Source organism: Callospermophilus lateralis, chromosome 1 (assembly GCF_048772815.1).
Source record: "Callospermophilus lateralis isolate mCalLat2 chromosome 1, mCalLat2.hap1, whole genome shotgun sequence".
In the NCBI taxonomy this organism is placed as follows: Eukaryota; Metazoa; Chordata; class Mammalia; order Rodentia; family Sciuridae; genus Callospermophilus; species Callospermophilus lateralis.
The window spans coordinates 144,745,186-144,770,307 of record NC_135305.1 but is presented as its reverse complement, the minus strand read 5'-3'; the positions used below and the strand labels follow the sequence as shown (position 1 = coordinate 144,770,307).

The 25,122-nt window shown below is 42.5% G+C and overlaps 1 protein-coding gene and 1 pseudogene across 1 annotated transcript in view; one reads left to right on the top strand and one right to left on the bottom strand.

Moving 5' to 3' along the window:
- LOC143642060 (piwi-like protein 3) overlaps positions 1–14,298 on the bottom strand; it is a 29,010-nt gene extending 14,712 nt beyond the window's left edge. The window contains exons 1-10 of the mRNA XM_077110154.1: positions 14,278–14,298; positions 13,837–14,231; positions 10,743–10,851; positions 10,293–10,353; positions 9,157–9,282; positions 8,391–8,602; positions 7,718–7,839; positions 5,596–5,781; positions 3,401–3,512; positions 568–694 (exon numbers count right to left, since the gene is read on the bottom strand). Coding sequence (XP_076966269.1) covers positions 568–694; positions 3,401–3,512; positions 5,596–5,781; positions 7,718–7,839; positions 8,391–8,602; positions 9,157–9,282; positions 10,293–10,353; positions 10,743–10,851; positions 13,837–14,231; positions 14,278–14,298 — 1,471 coding nt within the window. The remainder of the gene's footprint in view (positions 1–567; positions 695–3,400; positions 3,513–5,595; positions 5,782–7,717; positions 7,840–8,390; positions 8,603–9,156; positions 9,283–10,292; positions 10,354–10,742; positions 10,852–13,836; positions 14,232–14,277) is intronic.
- Positions 14,299–14,829: 531 nt separating this feature from the next.
- On the top strand, positions 14,830–23,877 carry LOC143642059 (SH3 domain-binding protein 5 pseudogene; annotated as a pseudogene).
- Positions 23,878–25,122: the final 1,245 nt, after the last annotated feature.

Here is a 25,122-nt window from a genome sequence, read left to right as displayed (position 1 = left end):
CTCAAGCACAAGCACAGTCAGAAAATTAGCACTTACACTTGTAGAGAGTCCCTGAACTCCATCAATACTCTTGACCTGTCCATGGGACTTGGTCTCATTTTTGCAGACAAGTCTTTCATTATTGAAGATCCTTTCTGTAAGGTACCTGTTAGACCTTTAAAAAAAAAGATTAAAATACAGCTATACAAGCAAGAATAAATTTATATTAGAGAAGACCTAGGGAGTGGAGGTAGTGGGAACCACACCTGACCAACTTAGGGGTTGCAATTCTGGGTCATAGGCTTCTGCAAAAAGACTTTCTACATCATAATTCAATCAGTGACTTTTTCTCTGGTATTAAAAATTCAGAGACTGAACTGGGCAAGTGCTCTACCACTGAGCTACATCCCTACCCTTTTTATTTTTTAGGGAGGGTTTCATTAAGTTGCCTCACCTGGCCTCAGATTTGTCATCCTCCTGGCCTTGGCCTGTGCTGCTGGGATTATAGGTGCACACCACGGCACCAGCTAAATCTGACTTTTAAAGACTTGGGTTGTCTTCTACAGAGACTCCATCAGTCAGCATTACCTGTCAGGTAGCACAGCTGAGGGACCAGACGTATAGGTGAACGTGGCATGAGCCTCCGGCCCTTTTTCCATCTTCCTTGGCTGACCAAGAGTGGCTGTTTGAAGTCAGTGATATATTCATTGTATTTCTGCTCAAGAGAAGCAAGGAAGATGGGTGTGACTATCAGAAAAAAAAAACAACAACAACATAGAAAACCTGACATAAAGAGATACAAAAGCACATGTTTTTGATCACATGGATGCCTGGAGGTGTGCTGGTGATTACTTTATTAGCTGTTAAGAATGCATGAAGGGCTGGGGATGTGGCTCAAGCGGTAGTGCGCTCGCCTGGCATGTGTGCGGCCCGGGTTCGATCCTCAGCACCACATACAAAGATGTTGTGTCTGCCAAAAACTGAAAAATAAATATTAAAAATTCCTCTCCTCTCTTTAAAAAAAAAAAAAAAGAATGGATGAAAAGGACTTTTTAAGTTTTCTTAATGTTGATGTCCCAGGGACCACGGCGCTATGGTTCCTATAAGCAGACATGGCAGAGAGAGAGTCGGGCTCCCACAAAGCATTACATTGAGGTCACTGTTCTCTACTCTACCCTTATACACAGTGATGGCTGAGAGACTTAGGAGTATACAGTGATCACTGACCTTGCCTTGAAAACTCCTAACGCACACCAAGAACTCTTAAGAAGACTCACACTAATGGGGAAGGGCAAATCCTGACCCCTTTTAAAAATTTCTACATCCAACATTTCTTCTCAGTCTTCTTCCCTAAGCTCATAGTTCCTGTTTCCAGGAGGAAAAGACATTTTAAAAACAAGATGTCACAAACAACTTCTTACACTGATGCTGCAATTCTCAAATAGTGTGGTGCCTTTCCTCCCGAAAAAAAAAAAAATAGCAATCCTGCTAGAGCCTTCCACATCACTTATCAGCAAGGTCCTGGCTGATGACAGTCTGTCACATGGATTCTGGCATCAGGTGTTTCTCAAGCACCTGGGAATTTCAAGAAAGTTCCCACACTCCGAAAAAGACAACCTCAAATTCATTCAGCTTTTTGTGACTATTCTTCTTAAGAATTGAAACTAGGAGGCTAGCTTAAGACATTGATACAGAAGATATAGATGTCTTTTCCTTAAAGAGGCCTGTAGTTATTTAAAACGCACCTGGGATTTACCTGTGTCCCTGTCCTAGAACTTTCTCGTGGTTTGGAGTTCACCGATTTTGCAGTTTGCAACTCCATCAGAGCCTCTCATACCTCCAGCCCACCCAGGCCAGCTTCTCCCAGGCTCCCCCATCCCAGAGGATGATGCCATCATCCACCCATTTCCTCTCCTTTTTCTGGCACCCATAAGATCCACACCATCCACAAGTCCTGCCCATTCCTATTCACCTCTCCAAGCCAGGACACCACCATTTCCGTGAGTCCCTTTAATAAACTCCTCGCTGGATTCCTTGCCTCCATTCTTACCTAGACACTGCCTGTGCTCTCTCTGTATATATAGATAAAATAGTATTTAAAAACAGATCACTTGAGCTGGGGATGGGGCTCAGTGGTAGAGTGCTTGCTTAGCATGCTCAAGGACCCAGGTTCAATCCCAGGGCCACAACAAAACAAAACACCAAAAGCCCCCCCCCCCAAAAAAAAAACCCCAAACCAAAAAACAAACAAACAAACCCCAGATCACTTGATCCATCTACATATTACCATTTGATCACAGTAATCTTCAAGTTTTCCCAGGGCTCAAAATTCTATACAAGGCGTCCCCTACCTCACCCTCCAATAAGGGTGCAGCCCCAGCCCTGTTCACACGCTCCCTCTGCGAACCACCTTAATTCTCCAGAAAACACACCAGCTCTGAGATAGGGAAACACTGTGAAAAAGGGACCTTCACTGTCCCCTTCCTTTTCTTCTCCCTGATCTGCACACAGCTCACTCCCTTATGACATGCACATTTCAGCTTCTCGGGAGCTTCCATGACCACTCAATCTACGTAGCCATGAGAGAGGCCCCATACATGTAAGAGGATCAGAATGGTTTTTTCTTGTCTGCCTGCTGTGAGAACCCGAGTTCCTCAAGGTCAGGAGGCTCCACTGTCCTAGCAAGCACAGCCAAGAGGCGATTGAGGCACTAACTGCTTTCTGGATGGAAGGCACAAGGCTGAGGGTGGCATACACTCCAGGGTACTGTTGTTCCCTTGGACACCCACCAGAGTGCAGTCATTATCAATGGCTCCACGTGGCTATATTTTGGGTTCTTATATACAAATATAAGCTTTTCTTTATCATCCATCTGCAACTTGTTTCTAGTTGCTACAAGTATCTGGCATTCTTTAAATGATCATTCTTCATCTGCCAAAACTAGAAAGTCGATTGTATCAACTGGTGCGCCCTGGTTTACTAAGTTTACTTATTTCTTTGTGAACACTCACATTTGAAATTGAGGAACCCATGATGTGCCTAGCACATCACTGAGACATCACATCAAGTGTAATTGATCATTTTTATTCTTTTTGCACCAAGTACTACAGAGTTGAGACTTCTAGACAAGTACATTTTTCTATCTGAAGACTGACCATATTTTATTTTTATCTACATGTTGAAAACTACTCTAGCCACTTCTAAGGCTGACAGAGTGGCCCTGCTAGAGCTGTCTAATGATGACACTTTGCCCCCTACACAGGCACTTGAACACATGGATAATAGATAAGGCAGCCCTAGTCCCCAAAGGGGAGTATGTTAATACTGTATATCTAAGGTTCCTAAGTAAGACTTCTGAGAAGTTGATTCTACTAAGTTTGAAAAATTTTAAGATTCAAATTTTTAAAATAAGATTTCCTACCTGTTTGTAGTATTGCACATAGGTGATTTGGCCACCATCCGATTTTGGAAATGTATCTCTGGGAGTCTGATTCCAATCGATAGCATCCACCCTGTAGGTTCTGTTGTTGTATCTGTGGCGGAACCAGAATGTAAGAGGGTATTCCTGACTTAGTCATTGCACACGAAAGTATTTTTAATCCTCCAAGTAATTGTAGGATATATCAATACTAACAAGATTTGATTCACATACTGTACAACTCACCCATTTAAGTGAATGAGTCAATGGTTTTCATTGTATCTGCAGAGTCGTACAATCAAAAATCTTAGTACATTTCTACCTCCTCATAACCATAAGCAACCATTCATTTCCACCCTAGTCTCCCAGCCCTAAGGTAGCCAAAAATCAACTTCCTGCTTCTATACAGCATGTAATCTTTCCTGGCTTTCACTTAGCTTAATGTTTTCAAGGTTCATTTAGGCTGTAGAAAGTGTTGGTAATTGATTTTTTTTTTTAAATTTCCAAATAATATTCTACTGGAATCAGAAGCAGTGGCCTGTGCCTATAATCCCAGTTACTAGAAAGGCTGAGTCAGGAGGATGGCAGGTTCCAGGCCAGCCTGGGAAACTTAGCAAGACCCTGTCACAAAAGAAAACAAAGGGCTGGGACTGTAGCTCAGTGCTAGAGCACTTGCCTAGCATGGGTGAGGCCCTGGGTTCCAAAATCTTTATTATATATATACATACACACACACACACACACACACTACATATGTATATGCACAAATACACACATTTTCAGTTGGATGGATAAACATTTTGTTTATTCATACACCAGTTGAGGGACCTTAGGGTTGTTTGTTTATAGTTGGGTTATTATGAATTATGTTATGAACATGCAAGTATGAATTTTGGCAGATAAAAGTTTTCAGTTCCCTTAGGTTTATAAGTAGGAGTGGGGTTTCTGGGTCATGTGGTATGCCATCTTTAGTCTGACACTTCCTCAAATGACATTTTACAAAGCAATTATTTTACATTTCTACCTCAATGTAGAAAGTTGGTTCTACATTTCCCAGATCCTTACCAAGTTGTTGATATCTGCTTTCATATTAGCCACCATCATGGATGTGAAGTAGTACCTTATTTTGAGTCTCACTGGCTGATGATGTTGAGCATTCTCTCATGTGCTCACTGGCCAGAATATCTGCTTTGGAGAAAGGTCTACTCCGATGATGTGTCCATTTTTTAAAAAATTGGTGGGCTTCCTTGTTGGGTTGTGTCCTTTATATATTCTAGATACTACTACTTCTAATACATGTGACTTGCATGTATTTTCTCCTTGTCTATCAGTTGTCCTTTCACTTTTTTGATAATGTACTTAGAATAAAATTTGTTAACATGAAGTCCAATCTACCTATAATGTTCTTTATCTCTGTGCTCTTGATGTCCTATCCAAGAAGGGTTTGCCTAATCCAAACTCAAAATTTACTCCTACTAGCTCTTATGTACGTGTACAGATGATCTATTTTGAGTTAGTTCTTGAATTAAATTTGGGTGAACTTTGTGCATTGTGTGAGGGGTCAGGTGGATATCCAGTCACCCCAGCATATAACTGAGAAGGCTTTCCCCTCTTGTTGAATTAACTTGACATCCCTGTAAAAATAAGAAACTGCAAGGGTGAGGGCCGGCTTCTGGAGTCAGCTCTGAAACAGTGGTCTGCAGGTCTATATTTGTGCCAGTATCACCCTGTCTCAATTCTTGTCACTTTTTAATAAGGTTGCAGTTGGGAAATTCGAGTTCTCTAGCTTTCTTTTTAAGATTGCTTTCCACTGTCTTATCAAGTTAATACTTCTGTGTAGAAGGAAAATTAAGATAAAAACTTCCTTCCAATAAAATGTAGCCAATGGATTATATGTAAGAGCTAATTTTTAAAATGGTTTATCATTCACCCAAAAAAATAAAAGGGAAGAAATGCAGAAAAAAACATGCTGCTCTGGGCAAGCAGACCCAATGAATGGGCATCAGGGACTGAGGGACAACAAGAGCCTAGAGACTCTCTCCCAGGCTGTAACCAGATGGTTCTTATGATTTTCATGCTATTTCTAGTCCTAAATGTCCACCTTCACTGATTTAAGAAGTACAGGAACATCTTGTGTGTGGGGTGAAGAGAGTAATCAAATTGATGATTATATAAATTTGTTTAAAAAGTAGACTTACCTTGTAAAAACAATTGACCCAACTAATTCTTCTTTGATTTTGGCAAATTGACGGTTCTCCTTTAGTCTCATTATTAAATCATAAGCAGTTTCCATTCGGAGTAGTTTATGGCTCAGGTCGGCACACAGAGTAAGGCTGTTTTCATATGGAAGAATGGAAGTAATATAACCAGGCAAGACTTCCAACCTGCAGGCACAAGAAACCGCATGAGAGTATGAGGGTCAGCCTCTGCGCAGGAAGCAAAGTGTTCAAGGCCTGAGCTCTGGGTCTAAAATAGGTACAAGTCAACTGGTTTTGATCCCTTAACTTTAGCAATAATTGATCTTTCCAAGGACCTTCAAATAAAGATGACTTATAAGTAGCACATCTCTTTGTTAATTGTTATTACTACATACAGGCTTAATGCATCATCTCTAACTTTTAAAATAAATTTATATACACACATATCCCAACAATAGAGATGCATATAATATATAATTGCTACTAAATTTCAGACATTTATCACTCAATTTTTAATTGATTTAGGCTTCCTGTGTTGTTTATACAATAACTGAATACTTTTAGGTTTATGTTTTTCATATTAGGTTCCCACCCCACCTTTTTCTAATAAAACCAAAAGTTTAATTGCTTTGCTAGCAAAGGAGAAACACAGGGGGCTCCTGTCCCAGAGACCGATTCTGCCCATCATAGGGAACAGAGGTTTTTTACAGAGGCAATTCCAGGTGTTCCTGGTCCTACTTCACTTGTTATTTTGGGAGATAATCATTTCTTAGCTCTTCCGGTGCCATCACCAAGTCTGAAATTCTTCACTCCTGTGGTGGGTATACACTTAAGGACAGATAACTGGATGGGGACCAAGAGTAAATCTGTCCCCCCGACCCCAGGTTAGGGAGGTAGAGAGGGAGGAGAGAAAAAAAAAAATGTTCATTTTAAAATAAGCCTCAGTGGCAGAGCATCATGCTGGGTTTTTTAAGGTTAATTTTTCTTTTTAATTTATACTAAATTGAACTTTAGTTGATCATGGTGGGTGGGTGGTACAATTTAAAGGGTATATCACTTTAAAATCATACCAGTTCAAATAGAGCAACTTTCTAAAAACAATATATTAAGTCTATAGAACATTGTATTTTCTACTTTATACAAACCTATGTTTCGACATATCACATTTCTTCCTGTAGTCATAATAGTGGCGGCCGATTTGTTTCAAATTCATCTGCCTCAGAGTTCTAGAAGTTGAAACAATAGAATTTATTGAAAAGAGTGAATGTTACTAAGCATCTGGTCACACGTAAGATACATTAGGAAAACAGTCTGCCAATGGTTTTGGTTCTATTATCAATTAAGACAAAGCACCCGATAATAAATTACATGAAGATTATATATTCATATTCTCACACATGCATATATATCTCAAAAATATGTGTATATAAATACAAAAAATATATATTGGTTATATATATACACACACACCAAATTATGCATATATATATATATATATTATACATTTTTGATAGCAGGGATTGAACCCAGGGGTTCTTAGCCACCGAACCACATCCCCAGCCCTTTTTAATATTTTATTTAGGGACAGGGCCTCTCTAAAGTGCTGAGGCTGACTTTGAACTCACAGTCCTCCTGCCTCAGCCTCCAGAGCTGCATGTGCCAATGCTCCCAGGGAAGATATAAAGGCTCATGTAACTTCAATTTTTCTGGCTCTTTTTAAAAGACAAATTATATGAATCTCAGCAGAATGTCCTTCATTCCCAGAACTGAACTTAAACATCTTAAAACTTGGGACACATAGTTTGTGATTCTGAACATCTGGTCAACATAGTCACTCCAGAAGAAGGGGCAAGCAGGTGCTCCAGAGAAAAACACCCATTATGCATCTGATAACTCTGGCAGGTACCAAACACCGGAAATGGGTGTGGGCAGGGAGAATGAGTGTTGGAGATGAGCCACAGAGCTTGCCCCAGGGTCACTTCTTCCCCAAGACTTCTCACCATTTCAATATATGGAGGCTGTCAATTCATAAAGTGTGAGAAGCACACAGCTCTGTTCACCAGCACTGATGCCTAAGTGAACCATGAGCACAGCTCATGGGAACTCAATCTTGCCAACACACCTTCTGAAGAGAACGTTGTAATAGCGCACACAGTCAGGGTGGTTGGGTGGCAGTTCCTTGGAAAGCTGGAGTGTGATCTTCACAATGCTACGGTTTAGGGTATAGCTGACAAATTCCATCTCCTAAGGAGTAGGAAACAAAAAAGTTCCAGACGTTCTTTCAAGAAAGAAAAGTTTCATTGAATAACAAGCCAACATGACCCTTAGATATCCAACACTCCACTATGATGCCTGTGTGTAGAAAACACGGTTCACAAAAGCCAAGCTTTAGAATTTTTTAACTTAAGCTCCTATAAATAATTTATTTGGTTAACTAATATCAAAATTTGTTGATGATGAAGTTCAAAGAAGATATGAAAATGCATAAAAGGAAAATGTGTCCTTATCCAAACACTTTTTTTGCTAAAGTTTGAGAGTAAATGAAAATTTTAATTTTTTTAATCAGCATTTTCCAGCCACATTGTGCTTCAATTCCATTTAAATTCCCCTTAAGCACTAACATCAGAAGCATTATTGATCATTCAAATTGATCAAATGTGACACGCAGGTTAGTTACAAGTCCTGTGGGCAAGAGATCCTCAGAACTTCTCTACACGCTCTTGTACAGAAACAGTTTTGGAATAGCAAAGTGTAAATGCAAGAGAAAGAAAAGAAAACGTCAGATATTACTTAACCTGATTTGTTAGCCTTTGAGATAACAATAAAGAGTTTCCATCAAATATATGGTTTATTCCAGAAACTCTTTCATGTTGAAAAAGTAACTGTGAACGCAGATTTGTATCGTCTACATCTGGTTTGAAGTCAACGTTGTACTTATATGCAATACACTGGGGGCATCTCAACTGGAAATGGTTTGTTAAGAGTCTTACCGCTTTACCTTCTGAACCTGAAAAAAATAATGCACATGTCAAAAATGGGACAAAGTGACTGATTTGACCCCAAATAGTCTGGACACTATGATATTTGGAAACAAACTTGGGTCAATCACGGAGATAAAGAGTAAACGAACATTTGTACACACCTGATCTCCAGAGTGCCTGTCAATTTGGTGAGAACTGATGTAAATATAAATTTAGAGAGTTTTAACTTTAAGATTAAAATATTATATAAATCAAACCCCAAACTAAATCTCTACAGCTACCAAAAGGAAAAATAAGCCACTATGGATAACCGTTGTAATTTTTTAAAGCTCAGGACAGCCAAAGAACTGAGTCATTCTTTTTTATGGGCTTTTAAGGAAAGACAAGTAGTCTACCCAAACTCTACAATGAATTGTCATTTCTGCAAAATTGAATGAAAGGCGAGTGGCAGCCCGAGTGAAATATGTCTATGTAGAGTGATGGTGTGAAGCTGTGCAGAATCTCTTAAACACACATTATTGGTAATCAAGAGCTTAAAATGAACAGCTCCATGAAATGTAATGGTTATAGGCCAACACACCTGTTTTTGAGTGTCTAACATGCTCCAAGTTCTGCCTAGTATTCACCACAAGATCTTGAAAAACTCCAGCACGCCTCATAGGCCTCACAGATAATGCCTGCAGTCCAGCTTCCAGTTGAGGTTCTCCTACATATGAATACATGCAAAGGCTGCAAATTTATACAGCAAAACGGGAAAAGAACAATGTAACCCCAACTATCAAGCAAAACAATCAAGGTTTAAAATGATGCCACTGAAGATCCAAACGTCATTTCATGGACAGGTTGCAAGAAGTTTACTAAGAAAGTTTCCCAATAATCTCTTTTATTGGCACTTGATTTATTCCTGTTACACTATTTGTTCACCCTCACAAGATTTGGAAAATACCCTGATTTCTGGTGGCAGAGCTTCATAGCTCAGCTCCTGGCACTATGTGCTGCCCTCTAGTGGGCAGCAGAAAGTGCCCAATGAATGAATGAATGAAGTAAAAAAAAAAAAAAAAAAAAAGAAAAAAAAAATTATATCTATCTATCCATCCATCCAGGCAATTCCCTTTTAGTATGGAGGAACTGACCTTTCTATGTAGAAAAACTGGAAAGGACCTCAGCCTATTTCATTACCTTCTAGGATTTATTTAAATATTCCACATAGGCAAGATTTGAATGAAAGTGCGAATAGTGCATTGTGAAAGATATCTGTAAATCCCGTTTCCTTGAATGGCCAAGAGTCCATAGTTTGGATGACCAAAGTGTTTTACTTCTGAAATGTTACTTTTGAAAACTATAATTCTTAGTTTATGGTGCTCTTACACAGTATTAAGAGTCTGTATTTCTACAGGAGAATGACTATTCACTATATTTTATGTATAGAATTTAGAACTAGCTCCTGACACATCCAGCAATCAAATTCATTTTCAGTGGAAGAAAGCAGCAGTTATCAATTATTGGCATTTGCTACACACCACATACTTATTTAGTCACACCTGCAGAACTGTGATGGGAGATACAAGTGTGTTTTAATGTGATGTATTCAAACTTCACTTTCTTGGTTCTGGATTTTGTATTGGTATATTAAAACATTTTAGCCTATCACAAGTTATTTGGCTATAAGAAGCGAGGCAGAGAATGGGGTCTGAAGTTTGATTGCCTTAGCCACACCCTTGGCAAATAAGGACAGCTGAGCCTGAGGGCTCACCTGTATAATGACGAAACCTGTCACCTGCAAGGATGCTGAAAGGCAGGAAAACACCCAGTAAAGAGCTGCTCAACCTTTTCAACACAGCAATTTAAACAGACAAAAGAATCATGTTCCCAGAACTCCTGGCTAACTTAGGGTTATCTGTACAAATATATTATCTAACCTTGAGAACAATATTGAATTGGCTCATGAATAATGTTCTCTGCTTCTTTTTCATTAGCTTTTCAAATGTGAGGCAAATAAAACACCGGCAGTCAAATAATTCACTGCAGGAAGGGAGATAATTATAAGCTGCCCATGCTCCCCATCCTGCCAAGCATCATGGGAATACTGGAGCTTTCTGTTGGTGTGTGCACCTTCCCCTGGCAATCCTCCCCTGACCCTCACACACTCTCCTTCCCTCATCTCACCTGGAGCCTGGACCCCTCCTTCTGCACCTCTTGGCTGCCCATGTGCAGCTGCTTGGACCTCCTCTCGTGGTGGGTAGGGGCCACGCTGCCACGCAGCAGCCTGAGGGGCCTGCAGGATTTCAGGAGATAGAAATAAAAAGTAGTGTTGCCCTGTGTGTTCAATCATCATCCAGATGATATATGCTCGGGACCCAAAGAAAGCCTCTCGCTTGGAAAAGCTTACATTCCAATAAAAAGTAAATTTTGAAAAAATCATTTCTGTTGCACCTTGCAGTTGTTATGAAAATGAAAAAATGCAGAGCAAAACAGAATGGGGGGGTGGGTAGCTGGGTGGGAGGGGAAAGTCTGCTCCAACTCATGGGGAGCAATGAGGAACCTCAGGGGACACTGACATAGGATGAGCCAAGTCCCACGGGCCATAAATAGAGGTGGGAGGGCAAAATTTCTGGGGTGCACAGGTAGAAATGTTCAAGAAGAACGAGGATCCAGTGTGGCTGGAAAGGTGAGACACAGGATGAGAAGACAGTGGGATTAAAAAAAAAAAAAAAAAAAGGGGAGGCCATTGGAAGGAACTTGCCTTTCACCTTGAAAATGGGAGCCTTTCCAGGGTGTTGGGCACAAGAGCTACAGGACCTGGTTTGCCTGGTTCCTTGTTAGGAATAGATCAAGTGGAAGACAAGGGCAGAGGCAGGAAGACCAGTCAGACCACTGCAGTGTTCAGGGAGGGTTGCGGATAACTGAGACCAGAGGGAGGGATCCAAGTGCTGAGAAGTTGGTGGATACTAGATAGGCTTCCATTCGTGGCTTTGGGTGGGAGTGAGAGAGAGTATTCCCTGGTGGTCTATGGGACAGGTTTGCCATAGAGTCTAGGATGAACCCAAAGATGTCGGCCTGCACAAATGGATGAACGCCTTTGAATGCGGTGGGAATGACATGTTTGGTAGGGGAAATTGGGAGTGTGGAGTGTCCATGAACATCTGTGAGGATTGTCGGGCAGTGCAGGAGAGGTTCTGGCTGGAGATCTAGATATGAGGACTGTCCACATACCAGACATTTCAAGCCATGACACTGGCTAATATCGCAAGGGAGTGAGTCTAAATGGGAGAGAGAAGAGGACCCAGGGCATGTCATGGGAGCAAGGAGGAGAAGCCGGCCAAGAACTGTTTAGCAGGGATGGCAGTGTTGGAGGAGGAAAACAACGGTGTGCATGGTGGCTAGAGGGAGTTCATCAAGGAGGGCACGTGCAGGCAGGACAGAAACAATCTGCGGATTTGGGGAGGCAGAGGGTACTGTGGAGCCTAACAGCAGTCTCAGAAGAGCCCCGAGGAGAGCCCAGCAGGAGGAGAGAGAGAAAAGAGAAGAACTGGGGGTCAGAATGGAGACAGTTCTGCAGAGCGGGAAGTGGGTGGTGAAGGCGGGACTGTTGGGGAGATTACCTGCAGAACAGGAGGAACCTCATTTGTATGCAAATACTTTAGATGAACAATACCCAGCTGCCTTGAGTAGCTGACAGGGGAGTTGCCAGAGGGATTCCTGGGATCAAGGACTGCTGAAGGATCCCTGATGAAAGCAGAGCTAGTGCCTAGGGCCTCAGGGAAGGGGCTGAGACCAGGGGTTTTGATGCTCCTGGTTGAGGAGACAAAGTTAGGAGGTCATTGACATTGAGGTCAATGCTCAATGACCTGGGAGTCAATGTCAAAGACTTGAAATTAGGACGAGAGAGGAGATGGTGAGGCTTGAGGGCAGCAGAAGAGGACAGGAATAACACAGAATGGGCAGGTTCAGATGTGTCTTGCCAATGCCAAGCAGTACCCAGTCCCACTAGAGGTCACCAAGCTGGACTCCATCAGTAGGGGTAGGGTTCTCCTTCACCAGTGAAAGTTGATATGCACTAAAAGAACACAGAACATATCTACATAGCAGGGATATCAAGTGTTAAACAAGACTTGCAAATTCTATCTGGTTCAGGTGGTTGAGGACTTTAATGAAGATGCTTATTTCCAAGTCATTTCCAAAGAGGTGTCCTGGGCTCAAGTCAAGAAATTTAGAAACCTTTGTGATTACTCTGGGTTGAAAGGAAAAATCCATTTGCATGTGGTAAAAAACAGGCAGGGAAACAGCAGAGAGGAAGTAGGTGAGAGCTCTGCATCCCCTCAGCCAAGAAATCTGACTTTTCTTAGAAATCTATCAGTTCTCACTTAACAGAAAAGAACTCTACACTGGACTATAGTGGTAGAACCTGGGCTTTTAAATTCTTTTCACCTCCAGCAGGGATCTCTTGCATAAAGAAACAATTAACTTTACAGCACTCACTGCAGCAGCTCCAGGTGCCTCACGTTGGGGGATAGGCTGATCGGCCCTCCTCCTGGCTCTGCCAGGCATTGTGTTCCTGGCCCTGCCAGGGATTGTGCCCCTGCCCCTGCCCCTGCCAGGCATTGTGGTCCTGAGGACGATGACCTTGAAGGAGAAAAGCCCTGAAAGAACATGATTGTAACAGATATCATTGGAAAGTCTCCTGGTAATTTAAAACAGAAAACAAAAGCGATTAACTAGGTAAAAAAAAAAAAAAAAAAAAATGAGGCATGGGGTGACTAACTACACAAGTTTTCCAATCACACCAATGAGACGGATTGCTCCCGAGTTGGCAGAGAAGTGACAGAGAACCTGCTAAAACACTGCTGGAAATTGAAGAATCAAACCTGGCATGGTGGCCCAGTTTGTAATCCTGATGACTTGGGAGGCTGAGGCTGGAGAATCTCAAGTTCAAAGCCAGTCTCAGCAATTTAGTGAGGCTCTAAGCAATTGAGCAAGACTCTGTCTCCAAAAAAAAAAAAAAAAAAAAAAAAAGGACTAGGGATGTGGTTCAGTGGTCAAGTGCCTCTGGGTTCAATCCCAATGGACAGGATTCTTTTTCTCATACAGATTCCCAAGATGGTACCTGACACTGTGCTTTTTTGGTACAAGTCAGTACCGGTTCTTCCCACTTACCACACATTGGCATAGCACAACATCCTCTGTACCCGACACATACACTTGAGCTGCTGCACCCCGGCATCCTCTCCCCTGGCCCTTTGGCCCTCACCCCGAAACTCACCTGGGCCGGAAGAAGTCCAACCTAAGCGCTATGCACACCTGCCCAGGTTTCCTGGCCTGAACCTGCAGCGTCTGAGCACCTCTGATCTGGGTCGATTGGGGGGCGCAAAGCTCCTCTCCAGGAGAGGCGCACACTTGGCTCCCAGCCTGTCCAGGGTCAGCCCTGTTCCAGGCAGCGGTCAGAAAAATGGCCGGCGGCGAGGGGTGCGGGGAGGGTGGGAATGGGAGGACCTGCTTGGCCTCCCGGGGGGAGATGACCCACGCAGCAGGGCAGCCGCCGGCCCTTGCTCGCTCGCTCAGCTTCAATTTCAACCCTGCGGGGCTGGCCTCTTCCGGAACCGCCTCCACACGAAGCCCGCACCGGAGCTGCACCTGCAGGACTCCGAGGTGCTGAGTCTAGTGGATGGGAGACGGGGCGGCTCTCCCCGCTTACCGGCCCCACCTGGTCTCGCCTATTGAGCATCCCCGGATTTACCTGCCAGGTAACTTTACAAAATGATATGCACATGGGCCCCAGAAACTTAGCCCGTAGCACTGAAGAGCTTTGACCTAATCCCTGCAGTGGCCAGCACAACTGAATGCAGCTGCTCCGACCTCCTTGGATTCAAAGAAGATATCCCAAGTCCACTCCGGGGCACTGATCCCTATGAATGGGTCTGCAAGCTTTTGAGTATTTTGTGTCCCTTAAAAATATATCTGTAGTATCAGCCGTACTGGTTGTTTCCGGGTTTCTGTCATGCTTTGGCTTTGCTGCTTTATTATTATTTTTTTTAATCACCAATCCTTTCTTCTAACATTTTAACAGTTGCATTGTTGTGCATTTAAATCCTTGACACACACACATCAGATACTCATTTTAATTATACAACCATTTTATTTATGTTATATTGAGACATAGTTTTTTTTTGGTATCTGTATTGGTACATGTGGTAATTCAGTAAATATACAGAATGTGCAATGATCAAGGTAATAAGCATTTCCATCTATAGGGAAAATGGCGTGAGTCAGGCCCCTCACCCTGATGTCCAGGAAGCAGTGGTTAAGATGTCTTATTAAAGTCAGAAACAAGGGTGCACGTGTTTTCTTATATAGCCCTTGATATCATACTTGGCAAGCTGCTAGCTTCATTTTAATCCTGTATATAAACTAAATGGGACTTTCCACTTCATGGATTCCCACCCACCCATCAAATAAAAGCATGTCAGATCGCCCTACTGCTCCGTGTATCTTCTTAGGCTGCCTGAATCTTAGGCTGCCTGAACCTGCCTCAGATTGAAGCAGTTGTACTACCTCTCTTCAACCATTAATTTTTCTGTGCTTGGAACATACCAGATGGTTTTAACCTACAGTTACCTACTCTGCTAAAGAAGAAGCAGAACTAATTCTTCCTCTCTATGTTTTGTTACCCCTACTTGAATTTCTCCGCATCCCCCTGTCTCCTTTCCTTCCCAGTCTCTGGTACCACTAACCCTTTTTGTTCTTTTTGAGACTGACTCATTAGTTTCCACAAATGACTGAGAACTTTCTCTTTCAGTGTCTGGCTTATTTTACTTAACATGATCATCTCTAGTTCCATCCATGTTAATGAAAATGACAGGATTTTTATGGCTGAATAATGATTCATTGTGTGTGTGTGTATATTATTCTTTATCCATTCATCCACTAGAGGGAATCCAGGTAGGTTCCATGTTTTAGGTATTGTCAATTGTCCTCCAATAGACATGGGAGTTAAAGTATTTTTTTTGGTACAATGAGTCCCTCTCCTTTGGCTCTATACCTAGTAGTTGGGTTGCTGGATCATATGGTGGTTCTATTTTTAGTTTTCTAAAGAATCAACATACTGTTTTCCATAATGGCTATACTAATTTATGTTCCTGCAGTATGAGTTTTCTTTTCTTCATGTCCTCTTTAGCATTTGTTATTTTTTAAAGTAATCTTTATATTACCCACTACTTCGAGATTCCACCAATGTCCTATAGAAAACTTCTATAGGTCTAATTCTGATGTCAACTATGCACTGTACTGTCCTTAGTACACTGACAACACATTGTTCTGTTTATCATATCTTGAAAATATTCTAAAAACTAGGAAAGCCTAACTCTTCTTGAAGTTGACTTCAGAATTATTGCATTGGTTTGCAAAGTATAATCATTTATGGTGTCCTCTTAAATTGGGGCTTTATTGAATTTAGACATTGGTTTTGTTCCTCTACATTTAGAGTCCTCTCTCTGATTTTCCAGAAAAATCCCTGTGCTCAGAAGTGATTATAAGAAAGCTGTCCATGGTGTCAAGTTGCTGCTGAGAGTTAGTCATGGAAACCAGCCTTGGGAGTCTGCTGCATAGTGACATTTCTCATTGAATGTTCTAATTTAAGATTCTGATTCATCTGGTGGAGAGTAAGCCAGGAAGGAGAAAATGGAAAGAAGAGGAGGGGAAGAGGATAAAATGCTAGTGCATTGGGTTGGATGAGACACTCCCAGATATCACAGTATCCAGTACAGCATCCATCCCAGTATCCAGCCCAGGGCAGAGATGGAGCCCGTTCTCAGTACATGTTGCCAGAGCCCGCATTAATCACAACTGGTCTGCCTCTTTCAGTAAGTACTTACCTCCTTATGATACCTGGGACACTCTCCAATAGGCCTTCTTTAATGTCTTTGAGAAAAGTGGTACCGTTTTGCTGCTCACTGGTATTTCAGGTCATGGTACCGAGTCATCCCTGGGAACCGCAACTTTTCTATATCTATTTATTATTAGTCTTTCACCAAAAGAATGCAAGGGTCACCTTGGAGGGGACCTGGTCTCTCATCTCACAGTCTTTGGCAAGCAGTAGACACTCCATTAATAAGTTTAGAGAGAATAAATGGATGGATGATTAAACTTAATATGGAATCCAACAGGAAAGCAGTCTACATTTTAATTCTCATATACAACCCCATATGTCATGCAGTTCTGGTTATTGTTATTTCTGAATGAATTAATATCCCCCCATCAAAAAAATTGCTGCTAGTCTTCTGTCTGGAAAAAAATGAATGGGGAGAGAACAGTGGGAGCAAAAATGTCACTTAAGCTGGAAAAATTTATGAATACATGGAAACAAATGGCAGATGACTAAATACAATTCAAGTATGTATCAGAACTGGGTCAACTATATGCACACAAAAATTTATTTATACCTCTAATTAGAAAACATATTTAAATACCAAATAACCCTAATAAAAGCCACCCAATGGAGAAGAATAATAAAATCGAAGGTGAAAATGCATGGAAGCAATAAATAAAATGAAGTGATGTTTCTTTAAGAAACTAATGTAGTCACTAAACCACCAGGTAGCCTAATTAAGACAAAAAGGAGATTCCACAAAGTTGAATAGAGAACGAAGAAATGATCACCAAGGAAAAATTATCAGAGGATAATTAGTACATGTCTGCCAGTTAATGGAGAAACCTGGGTGAAACGAAGGGCAGGCTACCAAATAGGCTACAAAGAATAAACCTTGGCTGACCTTCCTGAGAAAAGTACACCCACAACTCTCTCCCGTACCCTGCTTCCTGTCGCACCTCCTCACCAGGTGAAGTATTGAAAGTCATTAGTGAGAGGTGACTGTCCTGATCTGTGGGCAGAGAGATTCCTCCACCACATCCCTAGGACTCACCGCAGTGGTGACCAGGAGGAGGACACTCAGGGAAAGAGCACTGGTCAGGGCTGGCTCTTGTCTATGGTGTTTGTATTTAAGAAGAGGAATCTGAGACCCTCATGTGTCAGCAATATGTTGATTAGAACCCTCATTATTAAACATAAGGATGAGAACTTCTGAAATAATGGCCACCAGTGATTTTCCACCCTGGCTCTACATTGGCATCACCTGGTAGCTTATAAAAATACAAATTCCTGGAGCCAAGGGTGCAGCTTAGTGGTAAAACACTTAGCTAACTTAGCTAGCATGAGTTTAGGCCTTGGATTTATTCCACACCCCCCACTTCTCAGTACTCGTTCTGCAGAGCTCCTGCCTTAACTGGCATGAGGTAAAGCTAGCCACCTGCATTTCTGGAACCCCCACAGATGATTCTGATGCCTGCCCAAGGAGGAAAAAATTGAATTAACTGTAAAAACTGGAATGAATCCATTGTTACGGGTGAGTCAGAGTTACCACTGGCCCTGACCTTGACTCTGGGTCTCATAGTTGACAGCCCTCAAATTCCAGGCAGTGCACCGCTCTTCTGATCACAGGAAAGCTGTGAGGATAATGTGACTAGCTATTCCAACAGGTCCCCAACTTGAATACATAGCAATTGTGATAATAATAACCATTACCCAGAAGGCTTGGGTAAGTACAGATTCCCAGGTCCTGTTCCTCCTAGTTCCTGATTCAGAGATGGAGATCATCCAGAGAGGGCCACGAAGCAACCAAGATAAAAACCACCATATCTGCTACAACCTGATCTAGGAAGTGCTCCACAATAGCCCCACCATGCTGTCTTTCTGTGCCTGTCTCTCTGGCTCACTTCACTAAAACAATGACCTCTGATTCCATTCATGCTTGTTGCAAATGGTAGGATTCCATTCTTTTTTGTGACTGAATTGCATGCCGGTGTGTATATGTACCATGTTTTCTTTATCCATTCATCAGTGTATGTACACCTGGGTTGCTGCAATTTCTTGGCTATTGTGAGTAGCAAGGAACATAGGAGTTCAGATGCTTCTCTGAACTACTGGCTTCATTTATTTTGGACCCAATAGTGGGATTTCTGGATCATGGGGTAGTTTTATTTCTGGTTTTCTGAGGAACCTCTATCCTGTTTCCCATAGTGGCTGTACTAACTTACATTCCCATCAACACTGTGCAAGTGTTCTACTTCCTCCACATCTCCACCAATATGCATTTTTGTTGATCATTTTGGCAATAACCTTTCTTGCTAGGGTGAGGTGATGTCTCATGGCAGTTTTGATTTGTATTTCCCTAATTATTAGTGATGTAGAGAATTTTTTTTTCATATAATTATTGATTATTTGTATGCTTTCTTTTGAGAAAAGTCTGTTTAGGTCCATGGCCCATTTTAAAATCAGGTAATTTGTATTTTTGCTATTGAGCTTTTAGAGTTCCTTATATATTCTGGATGCAACCCTTATCAGATGTCTACTTTGCAAATATTTTCTCATTCCATAGGTTGTGTCTAGACTCCATTGATTGTTTCCCCTTGTATGTAGCTTTGTAGTTTGATGTATTATCATTCACCTGTTTTTGCTTTTGTTCCCTGTGCTGCTTTTGGGGTCCCCTTCAAATCTTTGCCCATTCTAACATCTCATAGTCTTTCTCCATGTTTTCTTCTAATAGTTTTATAGTTTTGGGTTTTGCATTTAAGCCTTGAATCCATTTTGGGTTGAGCTTTGTAACTGGTGAGATAGGGATCTAGTTTATTCTAATCTAGCCTACTTCAAATACCCGATGTGATGCAGAGACAGACAAGAAAAATATGTATATTGTCACTGTCTTTCTACCGGAGTCATTTTCTCATGTGTGACATGGATGATATTTGCAGAGTTAACATCATCACAACACCATCATGGGAGCAGAGCCAGCTCTGGGAACTTCAGAGTTATCCTGTTTGACCTTTCTAGCACCTGGCACAAAGGAAGAAAGCCTCAATTTTATTATCTCATTTCTTTTATTTTCCTTTTTTTTTGGTGCATACTTAATCTTTTGTGTTCATTCATTCATTTTAGTAATGGGCTTGCGGGGCTGTGGAATTTCTAGTGAGCACAGATTTAGCCACACTTCACAGTGAGTGCGTGAAAATAGAACAGTTAGGACTGAAGCCAAGGAGCCTAATATCTCATGTTCCTTCCAGATCTCATTTTTAAAATAAAATTATGGGTTTTGAAATCTTTCATAGAAGGATGCTGAATCACAACTTCAGGAAATGTTTCTGTGAAACATTTTACCTGAAAAAAGGAACTGCCAGATGTCCCTTTATCCTCTCCCCATTAGTGAGCCTCAAGGAATCCTAGATAGTAAAGAATTCTCCATTCTTCTGGTCATGGGAACCTATCCATCTCCCTTTCTATCACAAAACTGGTGCTCATGTCAGCACTATGGCCAGAGCACCTGGGGCATGTTGGGTGTGTCCCCTGGGATCTAACCCCTCCTGTGTCTTTTTTTTTGTTCACATGATGCTGAGGACCCACCAGGGCACTGTTGGAGGCTTCGTGGCTACTCAAGATGTGGCCTGGTGGCCAATGTGTCAAGAGACTCCTAGAAATAAATTTCCTTTTCATAAATAGAAACACTGGGAAGGAGGATGTGTTCTTGTTTCCTCTTCGTCTTCATTTAATCAGAAGAGGTGCCTTCTCTGAAGCATATGATGGCAGCCCTGGTTTGCATACACAGAGGCAGTAAATAAGAGCTTCTTCAACAGATGTGCTGATACCTGGTCTACGTACTTAGGGGCATTGTGGAGATTGGGTAAGAATCTGGGCAGAGCGATTTAAGAGGACAACAAGGATCAGCACACTGGACATCAATTTTCACTGAGGTGTTCATTTTGTTATTGCTTTGGCTCACCCAATCCTGCAGCCACACAAGAGCTCAAAGCTATCCTTTGGTCCCAAATGCCTGAATATAAAAATGTGACCTTATCAGTGTATCTGAGGAACAAGTGGTGCAAAGGCCACACCCCTCAGCTGTGGTTCTGTCATCTGTGCCTACTCTTAAGCTTAAGATCAGTAGGCAATGGGAATGAAAGGGCGTGGATTAGGTTCCCATGAGCAGAAGAATGAAAAAGAATTCCTTACTATCTAGAATTGGGTTCCTTGAGGCTCACTAACGGGGAGAGGATAACGGGACATCTGGCAGTTCCTTTTGTTTGGGTAAAATGCTTTGTCCGCCAGCTCTCCCCTGCTCTAACAAGGTCCCTTCACTCTCACAGCTCCACACTCACCCTGGCAGGGGCTCTCCTGAAGGGACTCTGACCTTGCCAGGCACTGCCTAGCCTCCCATGGTGGGTGGGAAGTGAGTTGGTGCAGCCACTACAGAAAAGAGTATGGAGGTTCCTCCAAAAAATTAAAACTAGAAGAATATGATCCAGTAATTCCACCTCTGTATTCTTTGATCACAGAAAATAATTCACTATATAATCTGAAGATGCTCTTCCGTACACCAACATACTTATAAAATATAATTTTAATATTTTGTGGAGGAAGATCCCTACAAAGAAAAAAGTGCCTAAGGTCCATGAAAGTCATAATGCTGTCCCCTAATGTCAGCCTCCAGATTTAGATGGCATAACAAACCTTTATTTGCTTAGACTGTTTTCCATTACTTGTAGCCAAAGCATTCCTACCTGCTGGATGTGAGAAGGGCTTTCTCTCTCTCTCCAGTTCTGCACCACACTTTGCTATCAGGGTCCAGGAGCAGCTCTTCTTGAGACTGCCATACTGATAAGTGGTCATTAAGTGACCATCATCTTCTGACCCTCCCTTTCATGTCCTTCAGGACTCAATCCCATTCCACAGATTCTGCCAGGGCACAGCACCCAATCAGCTCCTCTTTGCCCAACCGTCTTTTCACACCCTCACCACCTGCACCTCTCCATTCTCCTCCAGGCCTGCCCATGGGGGCATGGATTGCAGTGTGTGGTTTTGAGATGAGGTATGTGTATACATACCGGCATGTGTGACTCCAATCCAAGTTAATGCATTTGTTTTCATCACAATTTATTCTACTATTATTGTAAACCAGGCACTAACCTTTGAGATGGCATCTTAAGAAAATGAAGGATGTTAAGAAGCAAAATTATCCTTAATAGCAAAATTGTGATCGACCCAAATATTCAATAATAGATCATATAAGTTACAGAGCATTCGTACTCATGAAATCCTTTTGTAGACAGGGAGATCAATGATCTTTCTCTGTTTATTGACATGGGAAGTGTTTGCTTTTTATGTGAAGAAGCAGATCAATTACCTTTCAGTTTGTGTGCCTGGAGAATTGTGTGGATTTACATAGAGGGGAACAGTATGGATCAGCACTAACTTGGGTACAGACTCCAACAAAGTACAGTAGAATGGGCAGCCTGTCGACAACAGGACTTTATTTCTCACAGTTTGGGAACCTGGAGTCTGCCATCAACATGTCAGGATGTGGATTCTGGGGAGGGCTACCTCCTAGTCCCAGGGGCCCTAGCTCCTAGTCCCACTAGCAGGGCATTGGGGCTTCCACATACTAGTTTTATGGGAGGACACAGATACTCAGTCCATAACAAGCATGATATTTTCCACTGCAATTAAAAAAAAATCTGTAACTTGGTTACAAAATAATTGTAGGACTGTTCAAGAGACCATTCTGGCTAACCCCACTGAACTCCATTCCCCCAATGTTCCCAAGCATAGGCCTGAACTTGGTTACACCAGGAACACTGAGGAAATAAATGTTTGGGAAGAACATATCCAAAGGGGTGTTACTGGCCCAAGAGCCCCATGTTTCTCTCTACCTTCTTAATTGAGCTGGGTAAATTCCATTTGCCCATCTGTACCCTCTGACCACACCTCTGCATCCTACTCTGGGTCCCTGAAGGTGAGTGCTGAGCTTTCCTAACCCTGTCAGTGCCTCCTTTGCTCTTGACTTCTAACTGGGATCAGTCAGAGAGTCACCTGCAAGGGAGACAAGAAGAGTGGGGTAATAGTGCTGAGCCCCCTGTGCTGATGTCACAGCTCCTGTCCAGACAGTCCAGTCCAGGAACACACCTCTGCCTGTCCCCTGTAATCCCGAGGGTTGTATTGTCAGTTTCATGGAGTAGCCAACAACCTCAACATCTCAGTGGCTTCTAGAACAGACATTTTGTGACTTTTCAGGTGGGCTTTGCCTTTCTCTTGGTCTTGGCTAAACTTGGTTCAGGCGGCCAGTGGGGTTTAGATTTCCCTCGTGGGTCTCCTCTTTCAGAGATCCATCAGAGCATGTTCTTCTCATGGCAAATGACAGAAGCATAAAAGGAAGAGTGTGGCATGCCAGGCCAGGTCTGGCCCCTGCTCATATCACACCCTTCCCTGAGTTCTACTGATCTGAGCAAGTCCTTCGGCCCTGTCCTAAACCAGTAAGGTGAAGATGGACTCTCTGTCTGTTCTTCTGGGAGACACCTACCTCAATGTCACATGGTTCAGAAAGAAACACAACTAGCTGCCCACGTGGACAGGGCACTGAAGCCGAGCTGCTTGGAGGAGCTGGAGGAGCTCCTGCCACCTGTTGGGCTAGAAGGAGGGAGCGTGGAAGGGGGGAGGAGAAGGGAATGGAGCAGGGACCAGAAGAGGAGGAAGAGGTGGACCCCCGGATCCAGGGAGAACTTGAGCACTTACATGAATCCACGGATGCCGTCAACAGATGGGAGGCTGAACTTGAGGCTGCCGTCACCAGTTCTGCTCTGTTCTGGTGGAGGCAACAGTGAAACTGGATGAACTGCTGAAGAAAATTGGCCAAGCCAGGGAGAACTCGCAGCCGGACTGGGAGGCTGGCTCAGCTGGAAGCTCAGCAGCCACACGGGGTTTTCAGAGGGCCACAGAAGTGCTCCCTGTTGCCAAAGAGACCCTCTCCCTGGCCAAGCAGTGCTGCTGGAGGATGACAAGGGGCAGTTCCACTCCTCCTGGCAGGAAATGGTGAATCTTGGAGGTGGAACAGGCCAAGAGGAGGAGCGAGCTGGCTCATCAGAAGACTGCAGCTAGGTAGGACGCTGCCATAGGCTGAATGCGACAGCTGGAGGAGAAACTCAAGAGGGCCCTTGATAAGTCCAAACCTTACTCTGTGCAGCCTGAACTACTGGAGAAGACTGTGGATGATCTGCAGGCCAAACAGGCCCTGGCAAAGGGCGAGTAGAGGCAGCGCTGAAGAACCTGGAGAGGATCTTGGACTAGATCCATGAGTGGCCATGCTCCAGCACCTTGGGGCCTGGGTCTGCTGCATGGGGGACAGAGGGCAGCAGCACATCTGTGGAGGACCTGGTGGGGAGCCAACCTCAGCCAGATGCTGCTTCTATAGCTTCTTTGTGGGAGTAATGCTGACCTAAAAATAGTGCAGATTGGCTGACACATCCAGGGCTGTGGCCCACATGCAAATCAATATTTATACATGAAACTGTGCTAATAATCACTTAATAGATGCCAAATTTTAAGCATCTACACTAAGGTTTTGCTGCACCAGTATTCCTGAGAGGAGATTGTCCTTTAAACTAGGAAAGGGAGTGGCCTGTGTAGGCTGAGATGGTTAAATAGAAGCAATGGAGTTTGTTATGCTAATAATATAAGTGTTAAGAGGCTCTTCTTTATTTTCATGATTATGTAAATTTAGAGCCCTTTATTTTATTTGTCCTGTTTCAAGAAAATTTAGCGTTTCTAAAAGAAAACAAGCTCCTCATTTCAAATTGTCTGTTAACTGTCAGAACTGTATATTTTGGTCCTTTGTATATATCTTGTCACACTGTAGTGGTTTCTCCTTTTTTATTGACTGATACAGTATCCAGATTACAAGCTTATTTTGTACTTGTCTTAATATCTTGAGTATAATGAAAACTGCTTAAGGAAAAAAAAATCCTAAGTCAAACTGCCTTCATTCAGGTACTGCCTGCACCTGTAAATAATTCATGCATGTGTTATTTTTATTTGAGATTGCATTACTTTAATATATTTGTGTTATCACTTATTCCACATTCCTCATCTTACCCACTGTGACAATGGTTTCTTGCTAGGACCCTGAAGAATCCAACACTCCATCCTGGAACTGAGTCAACAGGACTGAACACTTCTCCTCTGGGCTCAGTTTGGGGTGGATAAGAACCAGATTTATAAAGCAACACCTTCTCTTTGCCGAACTCATACTCTGCTCTGTGCCCTGTGCTCAACTCTCTGCGTGTGTAACCTCTGTAGTGACTAAAACCAATTGGGGCTGGATGTTCTGTTTTTATTCCAATACAAGGAAACTGAGGCTCAGAGTAGTTAGTGATTTGCCTCAAGTCAATCAGGTAGGAGGCCAAAAAGACAGAATTTCAACTGGCTCCTCCTGGCTCCACAACCCTTTCTTCTTGTGCTTTCCAGCCTCCTATTGCCAAAAAAAAAAAAAAAAAAAAAAAAGGTACTTTGTAAATGTAATCTCATGACATCTTCACCCTGTCTTTGTGGGTGAAGACTGAATCTTGGGGAATTGAACCTAATTCTTCAGTTTTCTTAACTATAAATTTGTAAAGCTGAAATATAAATCTAGTTCTACCAGAATCCCAAATCCATCCTCCTTCCACACAGCTCATG